This window comes from Meles meles, chromosome 17, assembly GCF_922984935.1.
Source record: "Meles meles chromosome 17, mMelMel3.1 paternal haplotype, whole genome shotgun sequence".
NCBI classification, from domain to species: domain Eukaryota; kingdom Metazoa; phylum Chordata; class Mammalia; order Carnivora; family Mustelidae; genus Meles; species Meles meles.
The window spans coordinates 55,572,159-55,593,037 of record NC_060082.1 but is presented as its reverse complement, the minus strand read 5'-3'; the positions used below and the strand labels follow the sequence as shown (position 1 = coordinate 55,593,037).

At 36.7% G+C, this 20,879-nt stretch overlaps 1 protein-coding gene across 7 annotated transcripts in view; it reads left to right on the top strand.

Annotated features, from left to right (window-relative positions):
- The window catches only part of RPS6KC1 (ribosomal protein S6 kinase C1), a 171,823-nt gene that overhangs the window by 53,505 nt on the left and 97,439 nt on the right, over positions 1-20,879 (top strand). For 6 of the 7 annotated variants that reach the window (XM_045983236.1, XM_045983237.1, XM_045983240.1 and 3 more), the window contains one exon: positions 1,405-1,767. The exons of the other annotated variant lie outside the window; for it this stretch is intronic. In XM_045983236.1, coding sequence (XP_045839192.1) covers positions 1,405-1,767 — 363 coding nt within the window. The remainder of the gene's footprint in view (positions 1-1,404; positions 1,768-20,879) is intronic. 7 annotated transcript variants of the gene reach the window in all.

Below are 20,879 nucleotides of genomic sequence, written 5' to 3'. Positions count from 1 at the left end.
TTATTATTATTGTTATTTTTAAAGATTTTATTTATCTGAGAGAGAGAGAGAGAACAGGAGCAGTGGGGAGAGGCAAAAGGAGAGGGAGAAGCAGGCACCCCACTGAGCAGGGAGCCTGACATGGGGCTTGATCCCAGGATCCTGGGATCATGACCTGAGCTGAAGACAGACGCTTAACATACTGAGCCACCCAGATGCCCCTAGAATAAATTATTACTATTATTATTTTTAAAAGATTTTATTTATTTATCTGACAGAGGGAGATCAAGTAGGCAGAGAGGCAGGCAGAGACAGAGAGAGGAGGAAGCCGGCTCCCTATGGAGCAGAGAGCCCGATGTGGAGCTTGATGCCAGGACCCTGGGATCATGACCTGAGCTGAAGGCAGAGGCTTTAACTCACTGAGCCACCCAGGCGCCCCTAGAATAAATTATTTTTAATAAAAATTATTTTTATATGTAATGTAGTGCTTAAATTAAATTTTAGTGCTTAATTAAAAAATTTTAGTTTATTTCAATATTGAGATTGGTAAATATTTACAGGTGTAATCTACAAAAACAAAAGTTTTTTTGAGGCTCTCAATTATTTTAAGAATGTAAAGGGAGATCTAAGATTTCATGCTCATTTACCATGAAGTCAGTTCTATGAAATGGGAGAAATAATTTTCATTGCTGAATATTTCAATACCACCTCTTTATTCATTTTCTTTTGGAAAACTAAGAGGTGAATATATAGACCAAAGATCTCTCCAAAAGCTGTGGAAGAGATTGAAACAAAGATTTCTAAAAATTTAGTCCTTAAAAAAAACCCACAGCTAAATGGCATACATTTTCCAGATATGGATGATCATCTAAAAGCACACCTCTGTGAGGGTACATTGTATAATGGTTAAATAATGATTATATAATTGCTATAATAGTTGTAATTGAATGATAAGTCTATTATGCTTTATATGCATTAACTCTGTTCCTCATTTGAAGTCTTGCATAATAAGTAATATTATTAAGTGACTCACTCTTGGTCACATAGTAAGTTTTAAGAGCTGAGATCCAAGCACTTGTTTTTGTCTTACCCTGAAGCTCATATTCTCTTCCTTTGATCATAATGATGGTGTTACAAGATCTTGTGGTAAAGGCTCTTCTTTTTGACAACAAGACTAGGTAAAGACTTGCCTTCAGTTTTAGTGTGAAAATTAAGGCAAAGGAGATTGGCCTCTAGAGCTTACATTGAGTTCGGAAATGAATGAAGTAAGCAGAAACAAATTGCCAGGCACCCATCTCTATCAGGTAGTGACAGTCTTCCTAATCGACTAGGATAGTATGAACAAATGAATAGTCAGCATGATTTGTATTCTTTTTGGCTGATTCTTAATTTAATATCTATTTACTGTTATGATCATATTTCTAGGTTTCTCCAGTGACAGTGATCTGGTATCTCTTACTGTTGACGTGGATTCTCTTGCTGAGTTAGATGATGGAATGGCTTCCAATCAAAATTCTCCCATTAGAACTTTTGGTCTCAATCTTTCTTCGGATCCTTCAGCACTAGGGGCTGTTGCTTCTGACAGCGAACAGAACAAACCAGAAGAAGAACGGGAAAGTCGCAGCCTCTTTCCTGGCAGTTTAAAATCCAAGCTTGGCAAGAGAGATTATTTGGAGAAAGCAGGAGAATTAATAAAGCTGGCTTTAAAAAAAGAAGAAGAAGATGACTATGAAGCTGCTTCCAATTTTTATAGGAAAGGAGTTGATTTACTCCTAGAAGGTGTTCAAGGTACAGTTATATCTGTATTAATATGTTTTTGAATGTTTTTATATTGGTGTCTAGAAAGAAAAGTGTATATAGAAAAATTATACCTTGTGTATAATCCTCTAAAAACAAGACGGAAAATGAGAAATTACTGAAGATTAAATGACCTACATTTTGGGGGACCCTGGGTGGCTCAGTCAGTTAATCATTTGGCTCTTGATTTTGGCTCAGGTCATGATCTCAGGGATGTGAAATTGAGCCTCACATCTGGCTTTGTGCTGGGCATGGAGCCTGCTTAGGATTCTCTTTCTCCTTCTCCCCTGCCCCAGCCCTGCTCATGTGCGTTCTCTCCCCCGCCACCTCCCAAAAAGCCTACAGTTGGGTTTATACTTTTAATTACATGAAACTGCTTCACCCTCTACTTGGATCAATTAACCAACAAAAGGTTTTAAAAAAATCAAATCTCCATGTCTCTTGTATGAACAATAATCGTTTTTTTCTGACATGGCTAGTGTTCACCGGCCTTCACCTCTCAGGTATTCACAAAGATTCTTTAGTACATTTACTCCTTTTAAAAAAAAGATTTTATTTATTTATTTGATAGAGAGAGAGAGAGACATACAGACAGACAGAGAGAGAGGGAACACAAGCAGGAGAGGGAAACGCAGGCTTCCCGTTGAGCAGGGAGCCTGAGGCGGTGCTTGGCCATGACCTGAGCCAAAGGCAGATGCTTAACGACCGAGCCACCCAGGCGCCCCTAGTGCATTTACTCTTGCTGGCCTGAAGAGAGGAGATGAAATGTAAAGGTTCTTGATATGCCTACTATTCTGTTCTTTCTTAGTTGTCATAAATTTTTAGCTAATTACTGGGGTGTTGTGCAAGCTGATTGTTTCTGAATGCTGTAAGTAGGACTTGCCTTTTTTTAAAGTATCGGATTTTTGTTTTAGTCATTTGTCTTTTCCTTATGGAAAGAGTGGGAAGCATACCTCAGTTAGTCATGTGACTTTCTGGACACAATAATCAAAGGTTTGATAGGACCTTCTTCCAGTGGTTTGCTTTCCAGGAAATAGTCATTTTTACTCTTGTTCTGTGAACTTTGACTTGTTAGTGCCATTCAAAGGGCCATAGTCTCCTGTAGCACTGACACTTTCTTACTACAGTGCTTCCCCCCTCACTTTGCTTTGTGTCCTGTCCAGACTTTTTTATTAGAGGATGAACTTTCAGTCTTCGAACGTGGTATAAGATGAATATTTGGCTGCATGGAATGAAAAGGGAGTGAGTGTAGTGGTATCTGTGCTTTTTAATCAGAATTTTGACTAATTCTCTGGTTTTTAACCCTTACTTTGATTTCCACAACTACCCAGTGCTACCAGTTCCCAAACTTTTGGAGAGATTTACAGTCTCATATAAGTCAGGCAGCTTTCTTGAGTTTCCTACGTCAATAACCACTCATCCATCTGTTTTCTAGCTTGTAAAATGTTGCTGCAGCCTTCTCTCTTAATCTCTTTGTCCTTTTGGGCTTTTGCCTTAAAAATAATTCTTTTACTGCCCTGTAATGGAGTTTCAGGAGGGAACATTTCTCATGGTTTGACTGATACGTCATTTTGATAGAATTTTTTGTTTCTCAAGTAGTATCATAGTCAGTTAGGGTTTTTTGTTTGCCAGTAGAGCGTTCCAGTCTTTAGAGATGAACACATTTTTCTTTGTCTTTTTTTTTTTTTTTTTTAAATTTTTTGTCTTAACTCTCATTTTGGGTTGGGAATCTAAAATCAGGATGAGTTGCAGTTAGCTCTGATATTTTCCCTTTTCTTTTTAGATAATTTTGCGCTAAAAAATCACTAGTGTTTAAGTGACATGGATACATCGGTGTGATATTTTTCTGTTGAAAAGTTATTTGCATTTAAAGTTAGAGCACTTCATAATGTTACCACTTGATGGCACCAGAAAAATAAAAATTGTTACTTCAAAATGAGAGTTACGGATGCATTTCAGCAAATAACAGAATAATGTCATTTAGTTAGTTACTTTGTGATATGATGGTGAATTATTTCTCACTAGGACTTGATACCAAATCTACTAGATCTCTGTCTCAAGGAATGTTATCATTTAAACATGTTTTTCCCATTTAACATATGCCTGTCTTTCTGAAACCACAGTATCCATTCCTGCCATGGATTGGTTTTTGTTGTTAATGTGCCATCAAATCCAAAAAATTACACTCGACTAATTGCTTTTAGCATTTTATTGCTTATTTATAATGTGATCAATTTTTTCATACAAACTGCGGGAACCACAATCACAGAATTCTAATTTTTAACCAGTGTGTAAAATAATCTTTGTTTTAGTCCTTATAGTTACTTGTCAAATGTAATGTCAGGGCAGTGTTTCTGGTACTTTCAAAAGTGTACCAGTCACCACCTAACAGATGTATGGACATTATTGGTTTAACCCCCCCTACCCCGTTGTGAAATGATTACCATAATAAGTTTAGTTAATATCCTTCCCCTCACATAGTTTTAAGTCTTTTTTTTTCCCTTGCAATGGGAGCTTTTAAGATCTACTCTTTTATCAGGCACCTGAGTGGCTCAGTGGGTTAAAGCCTCTGCCTTCGGCTTAGGTCATGATCCCAGGGTCCTGGGATCGAGCCCCACATCGGGCTTTCTGCTCTGCAGGGAGCCTGCTTCCTCTTCTCTCTCTGCCTGCCTCTCTGCCTAGTTGTGATTTCTCTCTGTCAAATAAATAAATAAAATATTAAAAAAAAATCTTTTATCAACTTTCAAATATATGATACAGTATTTTCAAAACTCATTAATCTTATAAGTGGAAGTTCATACATTTTGACTGCCTTCACCCATTTTACCCACCCCCATCCCTGCCTCTGGTAACCACCAATCTCTTCTATGAGTTTGGTTCTTTTTAGATTCTACACATAAATGAGATAATTTAGTATTTGTTTCTCTGTCTGATGTATTTTACTTAGCATAATGACCTCAAGGTCCATTCTTGTGTCTGATGGCAGGATTTCCTTCTTTTTTATGCCTAATAATATTTGTGTGTGTGTGTGTGTGTGTGTGTACACATATATCACATTTTCTTTATCCATTCAATCATTAGTGGGTACTTAGGTTGTTTTCATGTCTTGACTATTGTAAATAATGCTGAAATAAATGAGGGTGCAGCTACCTCTCTGAGATAGTGATTTTGTTTCCTTAAGACATATACCTAGAAATGGAATTGCTGGATCATAGGGGAGTTCTATTTTTAATTTTTTGAGGAGACTTGATACTGTTTTTTATAGTGACTGCACCAATTTATATTCCCAACAGCAGTGTATAAGAGTTCTCTTTTTTCCATGTCTGCCCAACACTTGTTATGTTACCTTTTTTTTTAAAGATTTTATTTATTTATTTGACAGACAGAGATCACAAGTAAGCAGAGACACAGGCAGAGAAAGAGGGGGAAGCAGGTTCCCTGCCAAGCAGAGAGCCCAATGCGGGGCTTGATCCCAGGACCCTGGGATCATGACCTGAGCCAAAGGCAGAGGCTTTTTTTTTTTTCCTTCATATTGTTTAAAGAAAAGAGACAGCGAGAGAGGGAATACAAGCAGAGGAAGTAGGAGAGGGAGAAGCAGACTTCCCACTGAGCAGGGAGCCCAATGTGGGGCTCCATCCCAGGCCTCTGGGATCATGACCTGAGCTGAAGGTAGACGCTTAACCGACTGAGCCACCCAGGTGCCCCAAGGCAGAGGCTTTAACCCACTGAACCACCCAGGCGCCCATCTGTTATCTTTTTGTTGACAGACATTCTAACAGGTGGAGGTAATATCTAATTGTGGTTTTGATTTGGAGTTCCGTGATGATGAGTGTTGTTAAGTACCTTTAAATGTACCTGTTTGGCATTTTTATATCTTGAGAAAATATCTTTTCAGTTCCTTTGCTCATTTTTAATCAAATTGTTCAGGGGTTTTTTGTTATTAGATTTTGTGTTCTCTATATATTTTGGATATTAACCTCTTGTCAAATATATGATTTGCAACTATTTTCTCCCAGTTGGTAGATTGCCTTTTCATTTCGTTGATGGTTTCCTTTGCTGTGTAAAATGTTTATAGTTCAATGTAGTTCCACTTATTTATTTTTGCTTTTGATGTCTTTGCTTTTGGTGTCAAATCCAAAAAATCATGCCAAGAAAGCTTACCCCCCCTTGCTTTTTCCCCTAGGATTTTGTGGTTTCAGGTCTTATGTTCAGGTCTTTAATTGATTTTGAGTTAATTTTTGTGTGTGATATGAGATAGGATTTTACTGTTTTGCTGTAGCTGTTTATTTTTGTTAATATTTTGTTATTTTTGTCAGTACCATTTATTGAAGAGACTGTTCTCCATTTATTGAGGAGACCTGGTATATATATATGTGGTTTTATTTCTGTGCTCTCTATTTTATCCCATTAATCTATGTGTCCAGTACCATACTGGTTTGATTACTGTAGCTTTGTAATATAGTTTGAAATCAGGAAATGTGATGCCTCCAGCTTCATTCTTTATTCAGAGGGTTTCTTTGGCTATTTGGGGTCCTTTAGGGTTCCATACAAATTTTAGGATTTTTTTTTCTACTTTTTGAAAAACGTCATTGGCATTTTTTTTTTTTTTTTTTTTTTTAGATTTTATTTATTTATTTGACAGACAGAGATCACAAGTAGGAAGAGAAGCAGGCAGAGAGAGAGAGGAGGAAGCAGGATCCCTGTGAGCAGAGAGCCCGATGCGGGGCTCGACCCCAGGACCCTGGGATCTTGACCTGAGCCGAAGGCAGAGGCTTAACCCACTGAGCCACCCAGGCGCCCCCGTCATTGGCATTTTGATAGGGATTGCATTGAATCTATAGATAACATTGGGTAGTATGGACATTTTAACAATATTAATTTTTTTAATGCATGAGCATGGACTATTTTTCTGTTTATTTTTGTCTTCAATTTCTCTTATTTATGATTTTTAACAGATTTCATCTGTTATTCTAACAGTTTTTTGGTGGAGTCTTTAGGGTTTTCTATATATAATATCATGCTATCTGCAAATAGAAACAGTTTTACTTCCTCCTTTCTGATTTGGATGACTTTTATTTCTTTTTCTTGTCTGATTGCTCTGACAAGGTCTTCTTATACTATGTTGAATCAAGTGGTGAAAATGGGCATCATTGTCTTGTTTCTGATCTTAGTAGAAGAGCTTTCAGCAAATCCCCATTGAGTGTAATGTTGAGTATGATGAATTTATTCTTTAATTTGTGGGGAAATTGGGGGCTCTAGCTTGTTACCTGACTTGACATTTATGAGTAGAAGAGGTGTTTTCTTAGGGGAAGTTGCTTTAATGTAGTAAAGCTGTTATTGAAACATCACTATAACCGGTAATACTTCTGCATCATTTTAATTAACTCTTGCTATTAGATTGGTTGCCTGTGAGGGGAAAAAAGAAAATAGAATTGTTATCTGTGACCTTGGTTTGGTTTGATAATACTTTATAATAAAATCATTATTTTTGGATATCTGATAATCCAGAGAATATGATTTTTCAGAGCTTAAGTAGGGATGCTTTTTGCAGGGCTCTTATGATTTGGCAAATTTTGTTATTCTAAATACTAACTATTCATTCTAACTAAACTATTCATCCTAAAGGAGTTTATCTGGGCTGTTTGTAGATCTGATAAAGATGGCTTGATGTTTTTCTTACTTAACTGGTGTTTGCACAGCCCAGACTGGAGGCAGAACACAATAGCAGCAGTTCTATTTGCCCATCCTGCAGAGAAGAAGCATACCCTGATAGTGGTAACTTTGAATTCTCCTTTTGAACCTGACACCTCACTTGTTTCCTCAATCTAGGAATGGCTCTTGAAATTGAGGTACCTTCTGCTCTTTTACATCATCAGGTCTTTACGTATTTAAGACAGAAAATCCAAAAATCAAGATTGAAGGAATCAACTTGAATCTTTGAAGAGAATGTTTCCAATACATATCCTTTCACTTCTGTCTTTCTTATATATTTCTGCAGTAGCCTGACATGATTAATCTGTATTCTTGGTGTGGATTTATTAGAATAATTGTGAGAATGTAGAGTAGCAAATGGATGACATAAAGGTATTAATAAAATATTTAAATAACATTGATTTATTGTCTATTATATGCCTGTCACTGTACAGGGGTTTTTCTTAACATTATATTTAACCCTCAGAACTAACCTATAACCTGAGCTATGGCTGGTCATACTGGGCTTTGTCTAAGGACACTGAAATTTAGAGGGTGCAGACATTTAATGTAATGATTCTAGAAGCTTGGCACCTAGTTAGCAAGAATAATTATTTAAAACAGGAAGCTACCAGATGGCGAGCATTGTTAGTAACACCCATCTGTGGGCTACATTATGAATTACAGAGTTGATTGGAGAACTGGTTTTGTTTAGTTTGTTCTAGGTGCCAAAATTTCTGGTTCATTGTGTTTGTAAGGTAGATACTATAATCCCCATTTTATAGGTAGAGAAAACTAAGACTTGTATAAAGTAAACAATTTGGTCCACAACAGCAGCCACTAAGAGTTTTGGCTAAGATTTAAATCTGGATCTTTCTGAGTTCAAGTCTTGTCTTGTTTCTGCTGTGCCCTGTTACCTCTCATACATTTCTTCCCTAATCAGAGTAGCTTTTTAAAATGAAGAAGAAACTAGTCTTCAGAGAGTATTAGTGTTTTTCAACTTTATTTTGATAATCATTCTTTTTCCTCCCATTTGTTTATTTGCTCATTCAGCCGTCTATCCATTCAGTTGAGCTTTCAACAAGCTTTTGTTAGTAGTATGTACTAGGTATTGTGATAGTGATTATAGAATGGTTTTTAAATAAAAATATAGAATTGAATGATGACCCTTCAAAATAAGATCTGCTCTGTTTCTGTTTAAATCTTCTGCGTGCATTATAAATCTCACATTGAAAAGCATTCCTGAATGTTGTGGATACCTGAGTTTTCTTTGATTGTCTTGATATTTTTGACCAGTGAGACTATTTCTGATGTTACTACTTAGCTAAGAGATGCAGCCAATGAGCAATACAAAGCCATTTTTCTTAGTTTACACCATCCCTGTCCTAAGAGATGTCCAGACTTACTTTTAAAACGGTGACCTTGTGTGTTGAGGTACTACATCGTTCTGGGTCTATTACCGGGTCTTGACTATTTTTTTTCCCCTTTCCACAATGAGGAATAGAATTCCTGGGGAGATCACAAACACACATATATTTCTAGGTTTCTTTGAGTCACTTAGACTAGCTCAAAATTGTAGGGTTGGTTCTAGAACGTGTCCAGGCTTTATGAATATGGTGTGTGTGTGCATTCATAATGATATATACTCAAGTACTGTAAAAGGTAATTTGGGTTATTGATTTATTGCTTTGAATGAAAATGACTCAAGTATTAAGAAACCCAAGTATAACCTTTGATTTAGAATGAATTTGATTTAGAATGAATGAAATATGGGAAAGGTAGTAGTAAATTTATGTTTGATAAAAGAAAGCAAGTCACATGATTTCTTATTGCTGAATTTCAGAAGTGAAAATGTATAACTTTAAAAATAAAAATTTATTTGAATTGTTTATTGTGTTTGTTAACTCGGAAGACATTATGAAAATATTGTCTAGCCCATTTACCTTTAGGGATTGCCCAGTTCACTACAAAGTATGATATAGTAGTGTGAGTCTAACAACACCAAAAGCTGTAATCTCATTTTATTTATTTATTTCTTAAAGATTTTATTTATTTTGAGAGAGAGAGGGAGAGCATGAGCAGGGGGAGGGACAAGAGGGAACAGAAGACTCCCTGCTGAGTGGGAAGCCCAAGGCAGGGCTTCCATCTAGTACTCCCAGATTGACCAGAGCTGTCCGCAGTCGCTTAACCAACTAAGCTGCCCAGGTGCTCTCCAAATCTGTAATTTTAATAGGCAGTGGTGGTGTAATCATATTGTCTTCTAATGCATTAGCTTCTGTCTGTTTTGATTTGTGATCCTCTTTGAGAAGTTTGTTCTTTTTCAATATTATTTTGATTTTTTTGGTCCCCTTACAGCTCTATAAAAATTGAAAATCACCTTTTATTTATTTACTTTCAATAAAAATTAGAAGGAATTTTAGTTTCCAAGTCTTTTGAGAAAGCATAATTAATGTAGCCCAAATCGGAAGCTCTAACTGATCAATTTAGCAACAACCCAAAGTAATTTTGTTACATAAATTAACCCATTTCTTATAGGATAGCAATGTTTCAAATGGTGGAGCTTCTGCTGGTCTTTCAGCTCCTCAGTCTTCTGTGGCAAACTTTGCTGTGATGGCAGAAATGGTGCTCTGGGTCCATGCACCACTGGGTACGGTTTCTATGGAGGAGCCCCACAGCTCATCATTTCATCTTAGTTTTGTCACAGAAGGAGCATGTGTACTTGGCATGCTGGCTTATTGCAATCTTCTTCACCATTTTCCTGAGGGAGGCACCATAACGGGTCCTGTATTTACCCAAGATTCTTACTTTCTTGGTGCATTTAGACATGTCACTGCAAACTACATCTAAGCCCAGGGAGAACTGAAAAATCACCTTTTAAAAAGGAGTTATAGTTGGTATTTTCTTTATTAATATTTTTCTTTTTCTTTTAGAAAGTCAGTTTTTCTATTTCTGCAAAAAAGGCTGTTGGAATTTTGATAGAGATTGCATTAGATTTGTAAATAAATTTGGGGAGTATTGTCATCTTAAAAATGTCTTCTAATCCATGAACATAGGATGTCTTTCCATCTATTTAGATCATCTTTAATTTCCTTCAGCAGTGTTTTGTAATTTTCAGTGTATGCCTTTTACCTCCTTGGTTAAATCTGTTTCTAGGTATTTATTCTTTTGAATGTTGTTATAATTAGAATTGCTTCATTAATTTTCTTTTTGGATTGTTCATTCCCAGTATGTAAAATTTTTGTGTTTTTAATCTTTGTATGTGGCAACTTGCTGAATTCATTTTTTAACTGTAGCAGATTTTTGGCAGATTCTTTGAGATTTCTGTAAGATTATGTTCTCCGTGAATAGATGTAGTTTTACTTGTTTCTTTTCAATTTGAATGCCTTTTGATCTCTTTTTCTTGCATAATACTCTGGTTTGGACTTCCAGTGAAATGTTTAATAGCTCCAGTAAAGGCCTGGGTTATAGGACTTCACCTTGTTTTTCAGGTTACTTACTTATCCCTGCAAAGGAGATGAGGCATCTTGGCTCATTCTGGAATTTAGGGAGAAAGCTTTCCACCTTTTATCATTGAGTATAATATATTTTTTAAAAAGATGTATTTATTTGAGAGAGAAAGAGAGAGCATGAGTTGGGGGAGGAGCAAAAAGGAGAGGGAGAGAGAATCACAAGCAGAGCGTGGAGCTCCATCTCATGACCCTGAGATCATGAACTGCGCTGAAACCAAGAGTCTGATGCTTAACTGACTGAGCTACCCAGGCGCCCCTCCATTGAGTATGATACGATGTTAGTTCTTAGTTTTTCATAGATGCCCTTTATCATGTTGAAGAAGTTTCTGTCTATTCCTAGTTTTCTGGATGGTTTTATTATGAAAGAATGTTAGATTCTGTTAAATGCTTTTTTCTTCTTCAGTTGAAATGATTATGTGTCCCCACCTTCATTCTATTAATATGGTATATTACATTGATTTTCTTTACATTGAACCACCTTTGCATTCCTGGAATAAATCCCACATGCCACAGAGATTTTTATCTTATATTTAAACCTAATTATGCTTTTAGTTAACTCTTGACTATTTGGTTCATCACTGTAATATAGTTGGAGAAGATGGGGTGCTCATTGAAGTAGAACCTGCTTGTCCATCTTAATCTGTAAATTGCAATTTTACTTTTCAAAGAGCAGTACAAAACAAATTCAGAATTTTTTTAATGAAAGCTTTCCACTGCCATTTTTGTTTTAAAGTTTTTATTTGTTTATTTGAGAGAGAGAAAGAGTGCACAGAGGGAGAAACAGACACCTCACTGAGCAGGGAGCCCAATGCAGGTCTTGATCCCAGGACCCTGGGATCATGACTTGAATGGAAGGTAAATGCCTAACCAACTGAGCCACCCAGGTGCCCCGCCTTTTCTGTTTTAAAATAAAACCTGTGCTCTTCACTATAATTCAATAAATTGCCTCAGTTGAGGAATTATTAGATCTTAACTGTTTTGAAACTTGCTAGAAGAAAGCATTTTAAAACAGTAAGACTCAGATTTTAAAAATAGAGATTTGAAAGTAATTATATGTCACCTACTCTGTTTTCCCATCCCCATCATTACCCTGCCCTTTTTTCTTTCTTTCTTTAATTACCTAGGAAGTGTCTGTAACGGGAAAAAGCAGGTACTAAATGCAGTGCTCTCAGAAGAAACGGTATCATAGATTCAGGGAGAAGGTACTATAGACTGAATGTGACTTCCCAAAATTCATATTGAAAACTAATCCCTAGTGTGATGGTGGGTATATATGGAGGTGGGGCCTTTGGGAGATGATTAGGCCTTGAGGATTCTGCCCTCATGAATGGGATTAGTGCCCATTAAAGACCTCAGAGAGCTGCTTTGTTCCTTTCACCATGTGAGGGCACAGTGAGACTAGCCATCAATGAATGAGGAAGCCAGCAACCAGATTGCTCTTGGCCTTTGAGCCTCTGGAACTGTGAGAAATAAATTTCTGTTTATAAGTTCCATGGTATTCTATTCTTGCAGCCAGAATGGACTAAGAAAAGACTTTAGATTCTCTGGTTGTGATGTTCACAAATGAAGAGAGAGTTGCTTTTTAAATTATCCTCTACTCAGATCAGTCCTTTCAAATTTTGTGTTATACTGGACTCTTTCAGTTACACTTTAACAGAACCAACTCAAAGTAGCTCACATAGAAAGTGTTTTAGCCCACATAAATGAGTAGTTACATATGGCAGATTCAGGTGTTAAGAAGTGTCACGTGGTTTCTATGCCTGTTTGCCTTTTCTTTCAGTCCTCTTTCTCTGATTTGCATTTATTTCCAGGTGGTGTGAAAGATAACCTCCAGCAGCTATATAGGTTTATAGAGGCTTTTTCCTCTGAGTTCTAAGAGGAAGAGGGTGTTTTCCCCCAAGCTCCTGTAAAAGCATGGGTCACATTCCTTCACCTTGTTTTTCTAGCAGGGGAATAACCTAATTAGGGATAGGTTATTTACTCATCCCTCCGGAGATGGGCATAACTATTCCTAATGAACCACATGAACTGATCAACATAGCTATAGAGAGTTTGAGGGGAGTGGACCCAAATGAGAAAGGATTATTAGGCAGAAACAAAACAGAATTAAAATGTCATCCTCTGCTTACCCTTCCTAACCCTTCACTGACCCTTAATGTGCTTTTTCCAAACCCTGCCATGGTTTATATGTTTTCTCATGTATGTTCCCTAGATTTAGATTCTGTAGGGAACAAGCATATCCATTTTGTTTTTACTTTTAATTGAATATGCAGGAAAGTACATATTGTAACTATACAGCTTGATATATTTTCACACATGGAACACACTTATGTTACTGGTCTTTGGATTAACAAGTAGAACTTGACCAGCACTCTTGAAGCTTCATTCTTTTCCTTCCCAATTAATGCCTCTCCGAAGGTGATTGGTGTCTTGATCTCTAACAGCCCGGATGGCACGAGTTCTGCCTTTTTGTATTCTTATTTCTTGTGAACGTATGGTTCCAGTTGATGTCCTCTTCTGTCCGTTCACCCCTCTTCTGTGCACTTTCTTTTATGGATGAGGATGGGGGAGTGGTTGGTGCCTTTGTTTTGTAGGCTCCTTGCCTTTCTCCTCTCATTTCCATTATTCTCTGCACCCCTTTCCTGTTACCTCATACCCTTTTCTATATAAGGTCTCTTTCTTCCCCAGAAAGAAAGCTTTATCAAGGCTCTCATTTTTGGTTACTCTCACACTCAAGTCTTTATTATTTATAGCCTGTGTTTTCAAACTACCAAGTCCCAGTTTATGTTTTATATTTTGGTATTTAATTGGAGTTTCTCTTTCTGGGGGTGTTTATGTTTTGTTTTGTTTTTCTCCTTTAAGTTCTGTGTACCCCATATACTTTCTAAGGGCTCTGTTGTTAAGCTCTTTCTCCTCTGGTTTCACCTTCACAGGCTTGCAATAGTGGGGCCCTTGGAACTCTCTTCAATTTGGTTTATTTCTCTATTTACAGATAATCTGAAGGTTATGGTATTCCTAGTAATGCTTAAGGTGTGGGTCATATGTGGTTGTATTTATTCCCCCAGTTTTTTCATTTGTTTTGTTTTTTGGTTTTGAAAGATGATGTGGGGAGATTTGAAATTGGGTAGCTGTCATTATCCTCCAGATTTGAGATTCCACACCTACTGTTTTTTTGAATATTCAGTAACCTTTGCACTCTTGAAATAAACCTACTTGATTGCAACGTTTATCTTTTTATATATATTACTGGACTTGGTTGCTAAGATTTATGTGTGCATTTTTTTTTTTTTTTTTTTTTTTTAGATTTTATTTATTAATTTTGACAGAGAGAGATCACAAGTAGGCAGAGAGGCAGGCAGAGAGAGTGAGAGGGAAGCAGGCTCCCTTCAGTGCAGAGAGCCCGACGTGGGACTCGATCCCAGGACCCTGAGATCATGACCTGAGCCGAAGGCAGCGGCTTAAACCACTGAGCCACCCAGGCGCCCCATATGTGTGCATTTTTATTTTTCACAGTTATTGTCTTATCTATATATAACATGTATATCCCCCCCCCACACATATAAGAAGCATATTTATTGAATTAAGAGTAAATATGGACATCATGGCTTTGACCCTTATGTAGTAAACATTTCCAGAAAATAAGGTCATTCTTTTACAGATTCATAATGTAGGTATCATAGTTAACAAATTTAAGAACAATTCTAGGGAAAGGGTTTTAATACTGGGTTTAATTTCTTTACTAGATATCCAACTGTTAAAATTGTATATATTTCTTCTTTTATCAACTTATTGGTAATTTGTATTTTTCAAAGAACTTGTTTCATACCAATGGTCAAATTAATTTTTTTCTCTGCTCCTTTGCTTTATTATTCTTACTGAGATAAAATTGGCATATAACATTATTTTAGTTTTAGGTGTATAACATAGTGATTTGATATATTTATATATTGCAAAATGACCACAGTAACAGTAAGTCTTGTTAACATCTGTCAGCATCCAATTACAAATTTTTTTCTTTGTGATCAGAACTTTTGAGATACATTCTCTATACAACTTTCAAATACACAATACAGTATTATTAACCACTGATACTATGTTGTATATTATATCCCTTGCATTTATTTAGTTTATAACTGGAAGTAGTTTGTACTTTTTGACCCTCTTCATTCATTTTGCCTATTTCTCTGGCAACCACAAGTATGTTCTCTGTGGCTGTGAGTGGGTTTTTTTTTTTTTTTTTTATAGATTCTAAATATAAGTGAGATCACACAGTTTTTATCTTTCTCTGTATAACTTATTTCACTTAGCATAATGCCTTCAAGGTTCATCCATATTGTTGCAAATGGCAGGATTCCCTTCTTTTTTATAGCTGAATAATATTCCTGTGTGTGTGTGTGTGTGTGTACCACATTTTCTTTATTCATTCATCCATTGATGGACACTTTGGTTGTTTATATTTTTTTGCTATTGTAAATAATGCTACAGTGAGCATGGGGTTGCAGATATCTTTTTTTTTTTTTAATATTTTATTTATTTGCGAGAGACAGTGAGAGAGAGCATGAACGACGAGAAGGTCAGAGAGAGAAGCAGACTCCCTGTGGAGCTGGGAGCCCGATGCGGGACTCGATCCCGGCACTCCGGGATCATGACCTGAGCCGAAGGCAGTGGTCCAACCAACTGAGCCACCCAGGCGTCCCTGCAGATATCTTTTTAAATATTTTCATTTTCTCTGGATAAATACCTGGAAGTGGAATTGCTGGAACATACAGTAGTTCTATTTTTAATTTTTTGAGGCACCCCAATTTATATTATATATATTATATATATATTACATATTTATAGTTAGCTGCACCAATTTATATTCCCACCAACAATGTGCAGGGGCTTCCCGTTCTCCACATCTTTGTGAACTCCTGTTCTCTCTTGTCTTTTTGATAACAGCCCCTCTAACAGGTGTGAGGTGATTTCTCATCGTGGTTTTGATTTGCATTTTTCTGATGATTAGTGATATGGAGCATCTTTTCATGTATCTGTTGGCCATTAGTATGTCTTTGGAAAAATGTCTATTTAGATTCTGTGCATTTTAATCTTTTTTTGTTGTTAATGAGTTGGATGAGCACCTAAAATATTTTGGATATTAATCCCTTTTTTAGATATATGGTTTGCAAACCTACTCATTTGGTAGGTTTACCTTTTCGTTTTGTTGGTGGTCTCCTTTGCTGTGCAGAAGCTTTTTAGTTTGATGTCCCACTTGTTTATTTTTGCTTTTGTTGCCTTTGCTTTTGGCACAAACCCTCAAAATTTATTGATTGTAGAATTATTTATAGCATCCTTTTGTCTTTTTGATATCTGTTGAATTTTTCCTGATGTTGGTAGCTTATTTTCTTAATCAGTCATATTAAGGATTTACTAGTTTTATTAATGTTAGCATATTTATTTATACTATTGTATGTTACTTTTCTATTTTATGGATTTCTGTTTATTTTCTTCCACTTAACTTTAGGTCTGATGTTTACTTTTTGAATTAGGGGTTTACATATTTAAGTTTTTGGCTTTTCTTTTCTTTTTTTATATGTTTAAGGTTATAAATTTCCCACTAAGTACTGTTTTAGCTACATTCCATAGTTTAGATATGTCCTATCTTCATTGTTATCAGTTCAAGATATTTTTATCCTGTTAGTTTTCTGTTGCTGCTGTAACAAATTACCATAAATTTGCAACACGAATTTACCATTTTGTACAACAATTTATTATTTTTCTACAACCTTCTGTAGGTTAGGAATCTGACCTGAATCTCACTGGACAGGTATGGGCAGGACTGTCTTCCTTTCCAGAGACTTCAGGGGAAAATCTGTTTCCTTGTTTTTTCCAGCTTCTAGAGCCTGCCTGCATGCCTGCCTGCCTTCATCTTGTAAATCAGCAGTGTTAAAAGCCTCTGACCATTCTTGCCTAGTTACATCTCACCCTGATTCTGAGCAAGGAAAGTTTACCTGATGTTAAGGGCCGACATGATTTGGTTGGGCCTACACTGATAATCCAGCATAATTGCCGTGTCTCAAAATCCTTAACCTTAATCACATTTGTAAAGTCACTTTAGCCAAGTTAAGTAATTTGTTTACAGGTTCCTGGATTTAGGACATAGCCTTTTTTAGGGGTTCATTAGTCTGTCTACTGTACATGTGAATTACTTTTAAGTAACATATTTCTAAGCATCATAAACATACTACTTAATTTCCCAGCAGCTGAGATTTTTCTAGTTATCTTCTTGTTGCTGATTTATAGCTTAATTCCATGGTGTTCAAAGAATTTTGAATGATGTCAGTTTTTTAAAATTTGTTATGGTTTTCTTTATGGCCAAGCCACCCTGCTGATTAAATGCAGTCATTTTAAATAGCACCTTGAAATGGGAATAGTTGCTACATTCAAAAAATTAATTGGGGGGGCGCCTGGGTGGCTCAGTGGATTGAGCCGCTGCCTTCGGCTCAGGTCATGATCTCAGGGTCCTGGGATCGAGCCCCGCATCGGGTTCTCTGCTCCGCGGGGAGCCTGCTTCCTCCTCTCTCTCTGCCTGCCTCTCTGCCTACTTATGATCTCTCTCTCTGTCAAATAAATAAATAAAATCTTTAAAAAAAAAAAAAATTAATTGGGGACTTCATGATACTTTCTATTACATGGATATCTTCTGTTTGTAGGATACTATCTTCTAGTAGTCTCTGTCTTTTTTTGGGGTAGTTAGCCAATCATTACAGAATAGTCATTCTATATTACTGAATAGTCATAACTACCTTTGATTAAATTGATTTTTGATCCATATAAGATACTATTAAATTATTCTGATTAATGAAAACATACTATTTTATTGACTGTGAGTGAAAAGCTCACAAATACAGTCAAATTGTGTTATAAAAGAAGTTACCTTGAGTCCAGATCAGTGATAACTCATTCCCCTACAAAAGAAAAGTACACGAAAGGGCAATAAAGAACAGACTTGAGTACTCAGGACAAATAAAAGCAGAGATTAGAGAAAAGAACTCCAAATTGAATTTTTTGTTGTAATTGATTGGTTTGTTATTTGCGGGGATAGGGACAGTGCTCTGACTTGTACTATTAATGAAAGGCCCCTCTTTGCCCTAGCAACAAGAAGCAAGATTAGAAGGAATAAATAATAAGAGGCATAGATGTGACATCAGTACATGGTAATAATCCTTTTAAATAAAGTGATCCAGTAGAATTTGCACTATGTGATCTAGAAAGTCAGGTCAATTTTGTTCTATTCAATAAAACTCTGATGGATGACTCACTAAAATCAGTGAACACTTATAAGTTATTGAGGGGAGAAAGAGTGGTTAATAAACAATTTAGAAGTGCCATTATTTTGTACTTTCCTCCATTTTTCTCTTTAGCATCTCTCAGCTGTCTTCCATCTCTCTGTTTATCTTAGTTTTCATGATCCATCATTTCAGAAAGTCTTTTGGCAGATACCTTAATCCCCCTTCTGATCTTTTATCACATTTACCTGGCAAAACTCCAGCCCTGGATTAATTTATCTAATTTATTTTGGAGTATCCATGTTTCCATTATTTCTGGCTGACAGAGGCAGACAACTGGGCAACTGAGTGCTGTTGGAAGAAACCACACACTCTGGACAGATTGGTAACTAAAATGGATTCATTGTTATTAATCTTAACTGGATTCTCAATAATGTTTCTTTTTTTATTAACTTATAATGTTATGTTATAATGTTGCTTCAGGGATACAGGTCTGTGAGACATCAGTCTTCCACAATTCATAGCACTCACCATAGCACATACCCTCCCCATTGTCCATCCTCCAGCCACCCTACCCCCGCCCCCCCACCTCCCAGCAACCTTCAGTTTGTTTCTTGAGATTAAGAGTCTCTTATGGTTTGTCTCCCTCCCCAGTCCCATCTTGTTTCATTTTTTTCCTCCCTACCCTTCGTGACTCCCTGCTCTGCTCTCAAATTCCTCATATCAGAGAGATCATATGGTAATTGTCTTTCTCTGATTGATTTATTCCACTTAGCATAATACCCTCTAGTTCCATCCATGTCATTGCAAATGGCAAAATTTTGGGGTTTTTTGATGCCTACATTGTATTCCTCTGTGTGTGTGTGTGTGTGTGTGTGTGTGTGTGTGTGTGTGATATCTTATTTATCCTTTCATCTGTTGATGGACATCTAGGTTCTTTCCATAGTTTGGCTATTATGGACCTTGCTGCTATAAACATGTTTCTTATTCTTAATGTTCTTTTGTTAACTTACACATATATATACACACAAAATTTTCAGTAACTATTTCATACAACCTTTGCTTTCCTAAATTGCCTTTATTCCAATCACTGTGCTTTTCTTAGTTTTCTAATTCTTAGGTTAACCTTTTTAAGTCTACTTTGCCAGCTCCTCCTTCTCCACTTGACCTTTAAATGTTGAAGTTTATTGAGACTTGGTTGTCAGCCTTTTTAGCCTCCTTACTCTACTTTCTTTTTTTTTTTTTTTAAAGATTTTATTTATTTATTTGACAGACAGAGATCACAAGTAGATTGAGAGGCAGGCAGAGAGAGAGAGAGAGAGAGAGAGGGAGGGAAGCAGGCTCCCTGCTGAGCAGAGAGCCCGATGCGGGACTCGATCCCAGGACCGTGAGATCATGACCTGAGCCGAAGGCAGCGGCTTAACCCACTGAGCCACCCAGGCGCCCCCTTACTCTACTTTCTTAGAGGATTTCAACATTATATAATTCTAATGACTGTGTAAAATAACACTGTATTGTAGAAATATATGACACCATATGTAATTAAAAAATTTCCAGTAGCCACATTAAAACTAGGACTTCCACTTACTCATAAGTGAAATTTAAGAACTAAAACAAATGAACAAAGGGAAAAAAAAGAGACAAACCAAAAAACAGGCTCTTAGTATAGTGACCAAATGGTTAACAGAGGGGAGGGTGAGTTGGGGGGTGAGTGAAATAAGTGAAGGGGATAAAAACAAAACAAACAAAAAAAACAAAGGAAAAACCCTAGGATTTCCACGGTTGGCTAAGATGGGCCACAGGGACTGTATTTACCCTCCTTCCTGAAGAAACTGAAAAAACAGACAAAGTTTATGTAACAGTGATTTTCAAGATGCAGGATGTTAGACAGTGAAGGACAGTGGTTTTTGAGAAAAGAAAAGGTGAGTATTAAGATTGCCCAACTTCCTGTCTTGAGTTCCCTGAGTTGTGGCTCAGGAAGAAGGCAGGCAGATGAATTGTGTCAAAACCTCCAGGTTGAAGAAATGGTGCTGAATCCAGCAAGACCAATAATCTTGCAGTTAGAGCTTGCAGGATCATTGCCAAATGTCTAGTGCTCTATCTAGAGAGGAGATGGCTATGTAGAGAGTGGAGTAGTGATTAGTACATGGCTGTGGAGAAACTATGCTAGGTGAGAGAAAGACCCACTGAAAGGATTAGGGGAAACATTCTTGGTCCTCACACAGGGCTAGGAATAGTGTCTGTTCTTAACATGTGGTCTTGAAAACCTCTCTCATGGGGCAGTGGGTAGAATATTCAAGAGTCTTACACCATTACTGTGGAATAATAGTTTGCTCCAGACCCATCCTAACAGATCTCAGAAACAAGACCCAAAAGGATCAAGCTGCTTCCAAGAATCATAACTGCATTCCAGAACAAAGCCCAGTATTTGTAGGATTAAGAAGATATCTACTGTCTAATAAGGGAAAATCCACAGTGGCCAGTATCTAATAAAAAATTACCTTTTATTCAAAGAAACAGGAAAATATGACCCATAGTGAAGTAAAAATATGTCATTCAGAACCCACCCAGAATTGACACAGATGTTAAAATGAAAGGATGAGGGCTTTAAAACTTAGTAGAAATGTATTCATTA